Source organism: Camelus bactrianus, chromosome 10, assembly GCF_048773025.1.
Source record: "Camelus bactrianus isolate YW-2024 breed Bactrian camel chromosome 10, ASM4877302v1, whole genome shotgun sequence".
Lineage (NCBI taxonomy): Eukaryota > Metazoa > Chordata > Mammalia > Artiodactyla > Camelidae > Camelus > Camelus bactrianus.
In genome coordinates, this window is record NC_133548.1 from 36377145 (window position 1) to 36391978 (window position 14834).

Below are 14834 nucleotides of genomic sequence, written 5' to 3' on the forward strand. Positions count from 1 at the left end.
TGAGCACCGGGGGTCGGGTGGAGGTGGTGGGGTGCTGCCATAAACATACAAATAAGTGCAGTTACCAGCCTGCTTCCCCTGATGGTGCACCCTGAACAGTGGAGGGAGAGCATGGACCCAGGAGACTGGGTTCTGAATTGTGTATAGTCAACGCTCTGAAACACACAAGATGTGTAAATCAGGGAAGGATGGGGTTGGAGCAGAGGCATGCTCACGGCTCAACCCTCAGCAGGGGAAGTGTTGGCATCTTTGTGCTGAGGTGCTTATGCTCTGTAGGCCAAGGCGGCCAGCTCTGGCCGTTTGGGCCACCACTGTGATGGCGCCCCTCAGCATCCTTTCACTGGCACTCATTTGGGGTTTTCTCCTGAGCAGGATGACGAGGCTCCTCCCAGGCCCCCACTGCCTGAGCTCTACAGCCCGGAGGACCAGCCCCCAGCCGTGCCCCCTCTGCCGAGGGAGGCCACCATCATCCGGCACACTTCAGTGAGGGGCCTCAAGCGGCAGTCAGACGAGAGGAAGCGAGACCGGGAGCAGGGGCAGTGTGTGAACGGGGACTCGAGGGTGAGCAGGCAGGGCCCCAGGGGTCACCCCGCTGTGTGTGGGGAGAGGGAAGGTGGCCTGACACCGGGCAGGTATGACAGCCTTAGGCTCTGCCCGCAGGTGGAGCTGCGGTCATATGTCAGTGAGCCTGAGCTGGCGACCTTCAGTGGGGACATGGCCCCGCCCTCCCTGGGACTCGTGGGCCCCGAGAGCAGGTACCAGACGCTGCCAGGCAGAGGTAAGGCAGGACTCTCCATGGAGTCTTTCTGGGAACCCCGCCACTACCACACCACTGCTTCCCAGCCCTCACCCGGTCCTCACACCCTTCTCTATGGCGTTGGGCCTTGGTGTGACTAGCAGCTGTCACAGTCTCTGGGATGTAGGGAGGGCCTGTCCTTCCTTCCTCTGGTTCACATCCTGATTCTCTTCCTCTTTTATTACAGCTGGCCCCGGGAACAATGATAATAGAAATTACTTGTAAAGCCCAGCATTCTATTCACTTAGTTAAGATTCATGATAATCCTAGAGAAAAGTACTGTTATTATCCCCATTTTAGCGATAAGAAAACTAAGGCCTAGAAAAATTAAATGACTTGCCAATTAGCCAATAAGGAATGGAGCCAGAATACAAGCCCAGCATTCCTGCAGGCTGGGATGTTGGGTGACTGCCATCAGCGTGGCCATCTCAGGCCTTCTGGAGGGTTTTCTCCTCTTCTGTGCCACTCCAAGACTCAATGAGTCCTTTCTTTAAACCAGCACACCCTTCTCCTCAGTTGACCCCCTTCTCACTCCCTTCCTCTGTCCCTTCGAGATAGGGGTGGGAACAGACTTGGGCCCTTAGACTCATCCATTTTCCCCACAGCCAGACCCTCTTCCTCAGAATTCCTTTTAAAGGGAGGACACCAGACATCTCTGTACCTGGGCATCCTGGAACCCCTGAGCAGGCTGACCACACTCCCTCGTTGCTCCTCACCTGATCCTCCTGTCTGCTCCCTACGTGGGAGGTCAGGTGCTTTCCCCCGTTGGCTGTATGTGGAGGCGGGAGGCCACACAGCCGCAGGTTGGGCACCTGTGGGGTTATGTGACTTCCAGCCCACCATGCTGTCTAGGCTTGCTGTGGCCTGCCCTGGTCCCTGGAGGCGGTGGGCTCTGACTTCTGCTGAGTTGGGCCACAGCAACCCTTGGTGTTATGCCCAGGAATGCTGTCCCCTTCATTCATCACAGTCTAGTGGTGATCATCAGTGCAGCATTAGTGGCATGTGGGACAGGATGGTTCTTTGTTGCTTAAGGTTCTCTGGGCATTGCAGGACATTTGTCAGTCTTCTTCCCATGTGCTGAATACTAGTGGTGTCCTCAGTCAGTGTGATGCCCATTTCTGGATGGCAGGGACCACCCTTGGTAAGAATGCCGCTAGTGGAGAAAGCGCAGGCTGTGGCTTCACGTGACCTTGGACAAGTTGCTTAACCTCTCTGAGCTTTAGATTGCACACCTCTGTGTTGTTAGGCAGTGCTACCTGGTAGGGCCAGTGGGACAAAATCTATATGAAACACCTGGCGCCATGCCTGCCTGCTGTACAGGAGGTACTCTGTGCTCAGTGCTTTCTTCTTTCCCTTCTTCATTTGTTCATATATTCAGTCAGTCAGTCAACCTGGCAGTGTTGAATCTGCAATCTGATTAGACATATGTTGACTCTGTGGTTAGTGCAGCAACCAGTGAATATACTGAAGGATGTGGGGAAATAACTGATTCTGCCTGGGGCATTTGAAAAGGCTTCTCACAGACAAGGCACTCAGGTTGGGTCATGCAGGATTCATAGGAGTTCATCAGGAAAAAGGGATGCAGGGCATTCCTCGACCTCTATCCTTTCCTTTTGCCAAGTAGCCCAGGTCTCCTGCATGTGAGGGAAGACTAGGGTAGTCCACAGATCTCTAGGGACAGAGGGCACCCAAGGGCTGGCCCTCATTCCCTACCTGGGGACTTGCTTTTCCAGGTCCTGGGCAGGAAGGAGAGCAGATTGTTGGTTAGGTCCTTGTGGTCCCCTCACGGGAGTGGGAGGTGACTGGGGAGGGGCTGGTGGTCTGTCCTCCTCATCACAAATCCATTTGCATGTCTTTCCTCACTAAGGGCTCTCAGGGTCCACGTCGAGGCTCCAGCAGTCGTCCACCATTGCTCCCTACGTCACACTCCGGAGGGGCCTAGATGCCGAAAGCAGCAAGGTGACCTACCCTGTGAGTGGCCTTGAGAAATTCTCGAGGGGCTCACTGCTCCCTCTTGCACAGAGGGAAGGGCTCCGAGGTGGACAGTGACTGGAGATCATATGAAGTGACCTAAGCCCTTCCTGAGCTCAGAGTCCCTGTCACCTTGTGCTCATGACACTTTCCCTACTGCCCACCAAGAAGGGCATCACACTGCCCTCTCCATTGCCCAGAGTTCCCCCACCTTTCTCTCTAGTCTGTGAGGCTCGCCCAGGAAGTGTACACCCTGAGTTCTGGCCCATCATGTGCTGCATGTGTGCCCGACTGGACAGGCCTGGGCCTCAGTGTCACATCTGCAGCTGGGGCACTGCCCTGAGAGCCCGTGAGGGCCAAGGGTATCATGTCCATGAGTGTGCTTAGCAGAAGTGGTTCTCAGTGGCCAAGTGGAGCCCACTGTGCGTGTGAATATGTATGTGAGAGAGAGAGAGGGTGCTGCCTAGTGTGTTCCCAGCCCAGCTGCCCTTCCGTCTCTCACCCTCCTGCCCTCAGAGACCCAAGAGTGCCTTGGAGCGCCTGTACTCAGGAGACCACCAGCGGGGCAAGATGAGTGCGGAGGAGCAGCTCGAGCGCATGAAGAGGCACCAGAAGGCACTGGTCCGGGAGCGCAAGAGGACGCTGAGCCAAGGAGAGAGGGCGGGGCTGCCCTCGTCCCGCTACCTCAGCCACCCGCTCCCCGGAGACCTCGGCTCAGTATGTTAGGAGGGTCCAGGCAGGCGGGGCTGGGACAGGGAGCAGAGCTTCCCCGAGTCCCCCAGACACAAGCACATCACACCCTCGAGACAATGGGCCGTCGGCCTGGATGGTTCAGAGAACACCCCGTGGGCTGTGTGTCCGCAACCCGGGACACATATATGACTTGGTCAGAGTGCTCGAAACTAGAGCAAGAGTGAGGTTGTCATGGCAGGAGCCTGGGAGCCGGAGAAAATGTCCAAAGTCAGTTCTCCAGTGGAGCTTGAGGGAGGACTCTGTAGGCACCAGAGTCTCGGCGAAGCAGGGACTTGAGAGTGCAGGGCTGGCAGGTGGAAGAGGAAGATGGTGCTATGATCTGAGGAGGAGGAGCGTAAACCAGCCAGCCTCCCAAACCTCCGAGCAGGTGCCCTGTGGGTCAGCTGAGCACAGGGTCGTGCCCCACACCTCTGAGGCCTGGGGGTCTCCCACAGTTGTGGTGCTGGCCCCCTGGTGCCCCAGGAGAACCAGGGTGTCCACGCTGCCCCCTGGTGGTGCTTCCAGTCACTGCACCCTGCCCACTGTCACCTTAGGTCCCTTTTGGAAACATTCCATTTGACTTTTCCCTGTTGTTTGACATCAAGTGTTTCCCTAGACTGCTAGCCTGACTGTTCTTTCCCTAATTCATTGCACAAGCTCTTTTGCTTTTAGTGTTACCGCTCATTGCCTCTAACCCTGCCTGATTGTGTTTACAGAAGCTTCTAATTTGCATCAAGCATTCTCTAACTGGCCTGTGCTCTTGTTACCAGGCTTATAATAGCAGCTCTTTTCTCCATAGCCTAGCGAGCACTTCCATGTGTGACTCACCTTTCTGCTGCCCTTTTTATGTAGGCCTACTGACTCATAATTCACGATCCCAAAGGCCGCCCCGCAAGGCTAAGCCAGCCCCACTACCTGAGGGCCGTGGTCATCGGCAGAGGTCTGTGCATGATGCATTTATCAAAGTCCATGCCTTACACCTAGATAGTAGATGTGGACTTCAGAGATTGCATGTTTGAATAAGTTCTTCCAGGTCTGAGGTGGTTCGGTTTTAATTCCTCCAGTCCCATCAGCACAATTTCTTATGGAAAACTTTTTGTATTTCTAGTATTTAATAACATGAACAGATAGAAGAGACATTATGTTCTGTCTTAGGGGGCCCCTTGCAGCTGGTTAGCTCAGACACCAAAGGGGTAAGACCCAGGACACGTAACCTGAAAAGCCGCAAAGCCAGTAACTTTTAAACTTTTTAAGTAAATGTCATGTGGGGTAACACTGACTTTTTACAACCTGATGTTTCAAATGTAGAAAGGTGATCTAAAAATCGTAACTTGAATACCTTGTAATTTTTCTCTTGAAAAGAAGACTTGTGTAAGTCTCTGCCTCAGCGCCAATAAACGTGTTGCTTAATGATAATGGATTGGCGTGGTTCTTCCCCAGGAAACATTGTAAAATCTAGTGAACTTTTTCTGTTTGTGGAAACAATCAGGCTGGGTTTATGTGAGGACTTGTCTCTATTTGGGGCACCAGTGAGCGTGTAAGAAAATGTGCGTTTTCTTTGTGAATCATTAAATTAATTTTTGACCCCTGAATTTTCAGCTGCCTAATCCTTTCATACCATAATTGGAAACTATCACCTAAGAGAAATTACACTGATTTAGAGTCATCACTGAGAGCTTGTGCATGAATGGGTGAAATGTGCTGATAATGGGTATGGGACTGGGGGGTGGTGGGGGGCTAGGTAGGGCATTAAAGACCGTTGTGACCACTTAGGGCTCTGAGGTGGATGGGGTGGGAGGGAGGAGGTGACTTGGGATGTAGAAACATCTGCTTGGCTTTTGCTCAAGAGAAAAGAGGCTTTAAGCCCATTCCTTCCTCTCAACAACCCGCTCAGCTTTGAGGCCACAGGTGATCAGGAAGAGCTGAACTGTTGTGCTGGGATCTTAAAGTGACTAGGTTACTGTTTCCCTCTGTGCAGCCTGCTTGTTAAAGAGTTGGTACTGAGAAAGAGCCTTGGAAATGTTGTATTTGATTTAGCATTTTAATTTTACATGGTTTTGTTTTTTCTAACATAAAACATCTGCCCCAAATAGATACGTGTTATGCAGCGGTTTATCTGCCTCACTGAGCCCAAGCTGCTCCCATTTGGACCTCCCCAACGCCACTGTGGGTGCAGTATTCCCCACCCTTAACTTTGTCCTGTTGAGAATACCTACTGGAAAGGCTCTTGGCTACTTCACTTGCTTACCAGGGCCTCAAAGGGCATGTTTTCCCCATTATTTCTGAGCTGGGACATATGGCTCCTGAACCAGAAAGTCTTCCATGAGCTGTCAGGCAGCAGAAGCAGCAAATCCCTTCTCTGGAGCTCTGTCCCAGGTTCTGTTTTGGGGTCACCTTTTTGGACCTGGGAGCCTCCTATGTCCCCGAGGACCATTGTGAGTCTAAAGTCTGTGCCCTGGAGGTTTGTACACTCTGGGACCCAGATCAGAGAGAAATCAGCAGTCTAGAATCAGGCCGCATCAGAGAGGCAGAGCCTTGGTCTCTGTTTCACAGTTTCAGCACACAGCAGAGACCATACATATCACAAAACTGCTGCCTTATTTCAGAGATGAGGTTGAGGTCCTTGGTCACATAGCTTTTCCCTAATGAGTCACAGGCCCATCTTCCCAAGAACCCCAGTTGCCTGCAAGACCCACCCAAAAGGGAGTCGGGAAGTGACTACATTTCATCCTCTCATTCTGTTGCCAGTGGAAGCGCGAGCAGGACTTTGACCTGCAGCTGCTGGAACGGGCCGTACAAGGGGAAAGAAAGGACCAAGAGGAGAATGGCTGGCTGAAGGTGCAGGCCATGCCTGTCACTGAGTTGGACCTGGAACCACAAGACTATGACTTGGACATCAGCAGAGAGGTGAGGGCAGGGGCTTCCTTCATGCCCCACCAGGAGGCATGGCCTTCAGACTCCCAGCCTGACCAACCCTCCCAGTGGCCCTGGGAGGGTGTCGTTCTGAATGGGGACAGGCTCAGCCTCAGTGAGGCCCAAGAGGATGCGTGAACAGCAGCTTGAGCCAGTAAGAGGAGCTGAGGCATTTTGATGCAGGTCCAGATCTGTCTCTCTCTATAATTTAGGGCAAGTCATTTAACTTTTCAGTGCTTTGGTTTCTGCAGCAGTGAAGTGGGTTGTGGTGAGGGCTAGGTGACCCAGCACACTACCGGAGCGATTAGCAAGGATCAGAAAGCCGTGAGAACGTGGCCTGGCACATAATAGACATGTGATAAGGTAGTTGTTAGGATATGTACCCTGCAAAACCAGAGGTTGGTTTTGCATCCAGCCGGTCAGGCCAACTTGAGCAATCGGACTTAGAGAGAAGAGTGGGTGGGGAGACAGGTTTGGAAATCACAGACAAAATTTCCAGCCAAGATAGCGGCGGGCAGCTCTGCATAGTTCTGGTCTGAATTCTTTCGCCCTCTGGTGGCTAAAGTGTATCATTACCAGGCAGGCCCCGGAAAGCAAGTAACCCCAATCAAGAATGTATCTTATCCACGAGAAGAGAAGAGAAGAGGGGTCAGAGGGTGACATAGACTCAAGGTCTTCAAGACATGTGGTGGTCTCCGGTGGCCTGTGTAAGCTCTGTAGAGCAGTGTCTGTAGCTGTTTTGTTCACCTTTATGCACCCAGCACTAGACCTGGCACATAGTAGATGCTCTGTAAATGTTCGCTGAATGACGATTCTACTGAAGTGCACAGTGGCGGATAGATTTCCCAGACACATTTGGCCTGGCCTGAAACTGCATGAGAGGAAATGCTGTCACCACATGAAGGACAGATCCAGGTTTGGACACACTGATGCCTGTGGAGTTGCTGAGTTCTCGGCTCAGCTGAAACTTCAGGGGTTGACGAGGCCAGTCCCCTGCCTTCAGACCTTTTCCCTTTGGCACCTCTAAAACAGCCAAAGGTTTGTGCTTTCTCAGATTCACAAAAGAAACTTTTGCACGCTGCCTTGGCAATGAAAGTGTGTTTTGTGGTGTCCTAATTGGCCTGCCAGCCAGGGGAAAAAGTCCTTCCTTATCTCTAACCTAAATCCCTCCTGCTACAATGTAATCTTCTTCCTTCCTCTGGATCTGCTCTCATTGGAAATAACAGAGAAGAGCTTATTTCTTGCCATCTTTCGCCATGGTTTAAATTCAAGTCCAGATTTGTTCTGGGATTGAATTTAGCTTGTTTTTAGAAGCTTCAACAAACCCTGTTTTAATGTGCTGTTGTAGTTCAAGGAGGAAAAAAATTCCTTTTGGTGTGCAAAAGTTCCCTTTAGGATTCTTGGCCCCAGCAGCGTTTCACCAAGCTGAGGTTGCTGTTTGGTTTGTGTGAGAGACTGATGGGGAGGAGTTGGGCCATTTTTCTCTTTAAAGCAGCAAGTACAGCATGGCTGCCTCCTGTCTGGGTCAGAGGGGCTTTTGTAGGGACCGAACACACTGTTGCTCTCTTTCATCCCCCACCCATCCACCAACCCACCCATCCAAGGAGTGTTTGCTGAAGGGCTACCAAGTACCAGGTCTCTGTGCTAGACAGTGGAGAGACAAATGGAAAACAGAGGGAGTGGAGGGGTGGGACACGGGGGAGGGGCAGGGAAGGGCTCTGGAGGTGAGATCAGAAGGGTGAGAAGGAGTTCATGAAGCACAGGGAGCAGCATCCCCGGCAGAGGGGATGGAGGTGGGTCCGTGAAGTGGAGAGGTCGGCAGAGGTCAGGTCACGTCAAGGGTGGCATTAAGGGTGATCATTTTTATCCTCAGAGCTTCTGGTCTAGTTATTTTTGCCTTCCCTCTTCTCTTCCCTTGGCCTGGAGGAGGTTGCCTGATATGGTGGAAAGAACATGGGCTTTGGAGTCAGACTCAGGTTCAGATCCCGACTCCACATGGACTGCTGCTGTGATCTTAGAACGTGACTTCAGTCTGTGGGCTCCATGCGCTTCCTCTGGTGGGAGACAGGGCCGGGGAGCAACTAGCTCTCAAACCTAAACATCTGTACCCCCTACCCCCACCACCTCCTGGTCCTTTCTCAGCTCTCCAAACCAGAGAAGGTCTCCATCCCTGAGCGTTATGTGGAGCTGGATCCTGAAGAGCCACCCAGCCTGGAGGAGCTGCAGGCACGGTACCGCAAAGCTGAGAAGATCCGCAACATCCTCGCCCGGTCCAGGTCAGCCCACGCACTGCCCGAGTCCTGACAGCCCACTGGGCCGACTGGGGGTGTCTCCACTGAATTGGCCCTGGGCCGGGCTGCCCAGGATGTGTGTTGTGCCAGGCCTCCGTCTCAGACAAGCCTGCTCGCTGGAAGGGGCAGGCTGGCTCTCGGCACATCACCAACAGATCAGCAGGGAAGATTGCCCAGGTCACATGAGGGGTCCTGAAACACTCTGAGGGCCGTCCTGGGCCCTTGGCCCCAAATCCTGTGGCCCTCGCGAGCATGGGGAGTGGAGCCAGGAATGGCAGTGAGGTGGACATAGTTGGAGATTGGCCCCGCGGATGGCACTCTCAGTGTTAGGGCCTGTGTTTCCTCGCAGACCAGAGCTAGGGGCCCAGCCTTGTCCTGAGGTGCCAGAGGCCTCGCCCACTTTCCTGGAGGCCGGGATGGAATTTCCTTCCCCTCATCCTCTGTAGCCTTGGAAACTAAACCTGGTACCTGAGGGCCTTCCTTTCAGAGCGAGGTTAGCCTTTCCACGTCTGGATTTAATAGGAGCCTAGAGCTAGAACTCTTATCTTGAGGTCTGTGATCCGCCAAAGGAAGAACAAAGCTGTGCCTGGGTGTTTGCAGAGAAGCGTGTGCACCTTCGTCTAGAGAAAGTGCACCGTTTTTCTCTGATGCTCCCAAAAGGGTGAGGTCCTCAGGCCGGGGAGAGCCTCCTCCCCTGAGGCAGGTGCCCCGGGGTGGCGAGGCCCTCAGCCTGCTCTCTGGCCCTCCCGCAGCATGTGCAACCTGCAGCCACCCTCTGGGCAGGACTGGAGCAGCGTGGCCGACGTGGACACGCAGCTGCAGGAGCAGGAGCGCATCATCACCATCTCCTACGCCCTGGCCTCCGAGGCCTCCCAGCGCAGCAAGCAGGTGGCAGGTGAGGCCGCGGGCTCAGCTTCTGAGGTCGGGTCCCAACCGCTGCATTTTGGGGCTCAGGGCTCAGTGTGGTTTGTCAGGCAGTCAGTGGAAAACCGGGCATCAGGCTTGGCAGTTGAGGGCCAGCGGTGGGCTCCTCTGACCTGTGAGCGGCTCGGGGCTTGTGGGGGCACCTGCAGCTCAGGACTGTCAGAGGAAAGCGGGCCGGGAGGGGGCGTCTGTAGCTCACTCCTAAATCTAAGAGCGGTGCTATTCAGCGTTCTCTGAGATTTCGAGTAAGAACAGATTTTTTTAGGCTCCTGAGCTAAGGGGCCAAGGCCAAGGTTTCTGGCCTCACAAAGAAGAGGGCAGGAGAGCCGCTGGTGCTTGGACTTCTTCCTGGGACAAGGCAGAAGGGGGCCCCCTCTAACCTTCCTGGGGGCCCTGCTCTGGTCCCAAAATCAAAGCCGCTATTCACCTTATCAGAGTGGCCTGTGCCAAAAAGCAGGACTTGGGAAAGTGCGACTTTGCTCTCCAGTGGGAAGAAATAGCACCATGGGATGGGAGGGTGTGTGTGTGAATGTATGCATGCATGTGCGTGTGTGTAAAAAAGGCTTTCTCTCTCAGCCAGGAAAGAGGCTCCTGGCCCCTCTCTCCACCCACATCCGCCCTCCCCGTGTGCGCCCTCACACTTCACCCAGTGCTCTTTCTTCCCAGATGCCACTGTATGTCCAGGTGGTGCCCCTGCCCTTGGCCAGGTGTGAGAGGGGGTGGTCATAGAGCCTTAAGTGGTGTCACAGTCCCCACCAGTCCTCCAACCCTGGCCAGAGGGTCTAGCAGTGACCCAGGGTGGGGCCTGCTGGGTTCTGAGGTGACTGTCCTTGGGGAGCAGAGCTTTAACATCTCCTCAAGAAGCCATGGGAGTGACCGAGGACAAGGGTAACCCTGTTCTCTGTCCCTAAGCTCTGATCCCATACGGAGTCCCTGAAATCTCTGCTGTCCTGACTCCCTGGAGGACATGTGAATGGGCTGAGAGGGGTCACTGTAGAGGAGACAGCAGGTGGCTCCCTGTGGCCCATCTCGGCAAAGTTGAATTCCTTCCTGTGTCAAGGGGTCCAGCAGGGGCCCCCTCCCCACCGTGAAGTGCCCTCCTCTCTGGCCTGTGCTTGCTCTGGCTGTGTGGATCTGCTGTCCTCGGCTTCCTCACCACCAGCAGGCAAGCGCGCCTCAGACCTGACTTTCTAACCCCCGGTAGTCATGTCCCCACTGAATGGCCACCTTTGCTGCAGTCTTTCCTCGCTCTTGCTCCCTCTCTTCACCTCAGAGACATTTCTGGGAACTGCAGGCTAATCCCAGTCAGGCCCCATGGATGTGCCCCCCAAGCCCAAGCCGTTAGTGGTGAACAATGGGACCCACGCCACCCCGGCCCTGCTAAGCGGGGCTTCTGGTGCTGCGGGAGCAGACGAGGGGCCTAACGCACCGCTTAATTCCTGTGTGCCCGTCTAGCGCAGCAGCTGGCCCTCCTCCCGCCTAAAGCCCCCCTGTCCGCCAGGACGGTGCCACCCTACCCCCCCTTAAGCAACGGACTCCACTACACCTTTGTCTAACACCTTCCAAGTAAGAGCCCCCGCCTGGCGTGGCCCCTCGCCTAGTGCTGAGCATGCCCCCTTCCCTCTGCTGCTGGGATGCGTGCAGTGCCACCTGCCGACGCTCCCTCCCACGGGCAAAGCGGCCGCTGGGGGGACCACCCAAGATTGGGAGGCAGGTCGGGGGCTGATGGTTTTTAGGAACTTAGTGCTCAGTGGCTCCGATATGATAGAGACCGTGTGACCCAAAACTCCTGGTTCCCTAAAATCTCAGGAGCCAGAGCTGTACCCCTTCTCACCCTGCTATCCTTCCCGCAGGCGGCCCAGTGCCCCAGGGGACCAGTGCAGGCCAGACTGCCAGCTTTGGGGAGGGGGGATAGTAGTTGGAAAGGAAGAGTTAGATCTCAGCCTCTCCCTGTCCAGGTTTTGGCCAAAGAAATTGGAGAAACGGAGGCCTAGAAAAATCAGTTTTGCGGATGAGGAAATGGGGCCAGTGAGGGATGGGGGCTCACTCCAGGTCCCATGGAATGAGTGTCAGAGCAAGGACTAGGACTGCCCTTTTGTCACTTGAGCTACTTGAGCTTCTCAGGAGGGAGAGGAAGGGAAGCTTCAGGGGAATCTGCCTGGGGCAGTGGCCTTAGCCATGCAGAATGTTCCAGAACCACCCCTTCTGAGTTCGCCCCACGTGAGCATTTAGTGAGGAGAGGAGGCAGCATGAGATTAAGGAGGGAGCACTGGACCAGGAGTCAGGAGGCTGGCGTCTGGTTCTGGCTTGTGGCGAGTTGTCGGCTGTTGCTTCTGAGCCCAGTTGCCTGACCTGGACGGGAGGGCAGATCAGGGGTTTCAGCAGCTCTTTCCCTGATGTCCCGTCTCGTTCAATAGTGTAGGGCTTGCCTTTTCTTTCCTCTCTGAGTTCTTAATGGTTAATGTTGTTGAGCACCTTCTATGTGACATGCCAGGCATGGTGCTGAGCATCTCCTCTGACAACATCCCTAGGGAGATACTCACCCTGTTTTACAAATGAAGAAACGCAGCTCAGAGACCATGAGGGACTTGCCCAGGGAGGCACGGCTGTGAGCGTCAGAGGCAGGGCTGGAACCACTGTGCAAGTTCAGAGCCTTTGTTCTGTCACCACTGGTGGGCTCATCTGGGCCACCCCCAGGAACTCGAGGTGTTGGAGAAGGGAGTGAAGTGAGGGATGGGGCTGTGTGTTTAGGGCGGAGGCATGACCTTGGGCAGGTGCTTCCCCCACTCCTTCCTCCCCGGGCGCTCCGTCAGCCTGAGGGTGGCAGGAGGAGGCTGGCCTGTTGGGCCAGGCTCTCAGGACGTGTGCCATGGGGACCCCAGGACTGAAGAACCCCAGGGAAATGCTTCAGCCAGGTCCTTTGTAGAGGCCACAGGGTCCTCTGGGGCCACGAGAGGGTGTGTGAGATCTGACGTGGTGATGCCACCCCAGGCCACAGAGAGGCAGGCGAGAGGCCCTGTCCTTCCCGGCCTCTGTTGCCTCCGCAGCTGTGAGGGAGGCTACTGTCTTTTTAGAGCACATCCACATTTCCTTTTACCCTCCCAGCCTCCTCATTAGAAGATGGGTATGATCACTGTTTTTAGATTTAAAAAAACTGAGATCTGCAGAGGCTGAGTTACCCACAGTTGCTCAGCTAATGAAGGGCAGGGTCAGAACTGGACCCCCGAGTCCTCTCTGCTCAGGACTTTTGTCCTTTCGGAGCAGGGACCCAATCTAGGGCCAGCATGTGTCTGGTGAGCTTCCTAGAAGTGGTGGGGTTGGAGGGTGGGTTGGGGCACCCATGAGTCCTAGAAGCCGAGGGTCCCCCAGCGGCGGCCGCGTTGCCCCAGCCCTCTGCTCTGCTGCTCTCTGTCTTGTCAGCCTGCTGTTCCCCGTCACATGTGTGTGCAGACATGCCTACCGCCTGCTCCCCAGATGTGGCCTGGGGTCCTGGCAGCCTCTCATTGTCTCCTGTGCTTTTTGCCAGCCCAGGCAGTGACTGACCCGTGACCCAACATGCAGAGAAGTCTGGAGCCAGGGGCCAGTGGAACCAGTTTCCTCTGAGAAGATTGATCCTTCTTCCTCCAGAGAAGCCCCTTCCAGCTAAGCAGGGGTTCCGGCTGGAGGACGGAGCAGCCCACTGACTGTGGGGCATTCACCACAGGGCTAGGTCCTAATACCCCCACTTGTTTTAGTTCAGACTCCTTTTTACATGTGACAGAGGCACTTTTGATACACATTGTAAAATACTGACATTGTATTTTAGAATCAGAATATATTTTATAATGTTCACCTCAAGGGCTGAGTGGCTGAGAAGGTGAGGATGCAAGATTTTGGAGCTGCACATACAGATTCAGGTACCGTCCGGGTGGTGGGTGTGGGTGGGGGGACAAGGGCGGGGGAACAGGTGCATTCAACGTCTGATGAACTCAGGTGAGGTTGGATTGGTTGCTTCCAGTGGATTCCAGTGTTAGGCTCGTTGGCGTGCTGTCTGGGGCAGAGATCAGCCATCCCTGACCTGCCTAATGACCAGCTCTGGAGGGTGAAACTCCACCAAGGTGGCACGTGGAGCCCAAGGCTGTGTCTCAGCCTTGGGTCTGATTTAGGGCCAATGGTGTATCCATAAACTTTGGTTCCCAACCTACCCATGAGGTTCTCTCTCAGCAAAGGGCTCTTCTCCCCCCGCCCCCCTACCCCAAATAAGCAGTTCGCTTTAATTAAAAAAATATGCTTTGAAATACAGAAAAGGTAAGAGGAAGCACCTTTGATTGTATCATAAGCAATAATGGTCACCCTGGGTGGCCTACAACTCCCCAAGTCCACACTGGGCTGCGATAGGAACCCTGGGACCTTGGCGGCCTGCCCTGGAGAACACAGGTCAACTTCCTGAGGACTTGGGTCAGGTGGCAGGAGGGCAGGCGGCATGCCCCCACCATCCCTGATGGCCAGCAGCCAGTAGGGCCATGATGGCAGGACCGTGACCTGACTTCCAGCCTAAAATGGGGAGGGGACTGCCAAGCCAGGCGTAGTGTTTGTGGCCCTTTATATAAGTCATGAGCTCATAATATTCTGCATACAGAAAAGGAGGTTGAAAAGGAAAACAAAAAACAAAAAACTCCATTGGGTGGAGCCACACTTTAAATGAAAATTTGTCTTTGACTATGGTCAGAAAAATAATCTTGAATATATTTAGAAGTTGCTGTCTATTTTTAACTAACTCCATATGCTGCCAGTATCGACTTCATGACATTTGCCAAAATAAGATTTTATTTTTGCCTTTATAAGATTTTGTTGGAAAAATGAAATGAATATTTTGCAAGAAAAAGTTAATTTAAATAAAAGTGTAATGGTTTGCAAAAAAGAAATGTGATGTACAGATTAAAGTATTAACCTGATATGCTTTTTGCTGGCTATATTCTCATGAGTGGCCTGTGTTAGTTTTTTTCCATTTCTTTGGAGAATCCCCAGTGTCGGCTCTCGATCCTGCCATGTTCACCTATGAAGTTTCTCCTGATGACAGTTCCTTGACACTTCATTGACTTTGGAGGCCTAGGGGAGGAAGGCCTGTGCTCTTGGGCCCTTGGCTGGGCTTCAGCAGCTGCTCAGGATGGCCCCCTACCCCACCCCCGCCCTGTCCAGGGGCTGCCGGGCTGTGGACTCCCATGTGG

At 54.0% G+C, this 14834-nt stretch overlaps 1 protein-coding gene across 14 annotated transcripts in view; it reads left to right on the forward strand.

Moving 5' to 3' along the window:
- Nucleotides 1-14561, forward strand: part of PLEKHA7 (pleckstrin homology domain containing A7) — a 207619-nt gene extending 193058 nt beyond the window's left edge. For 7 of the 14 annotated variants that reach the window (XM_074372318.1, XM_074372307.1, XM_074372311.1 and 4 more), the window contains 9 exons: nt 373-561; nt 661-778; nt 2664-2767; nt 3284-3484; nt 6248-6406; nt 8555-8688; nt 9456-9598; nt 11083-11193; nt 13154-14561. In XM_074372318.1, the coding sequence (XP_074228419.1) occupies nt 373-561; nt 661-778; nt 2664-2767; nt 3284-3484; nt 6248-6406; nt 8555-8688; nt 9456-9598; nt 11083-11183 (1149 nt within the window). In that variant the 3' untranslated portion in view covers nt 11184-11193; nt 13154-14561. The remainder of the gene's footprint in view (nt 1-372; nt 562-660; nt 779-2663; nt 2768-3283; nt 3485-6247; nt 6407-8554; nt 8689-9455; nt 9599-11082; nt 11194-13153) is intronic. The other 7 variants (XM_074372310.1, XM_074372316.1, XR_012509671.1 and 4 more) reach the window with 6 other exon arrangements.
- The last annotated feature ends 273 nt before the right edge of the window (nt 14562-14834 follow it).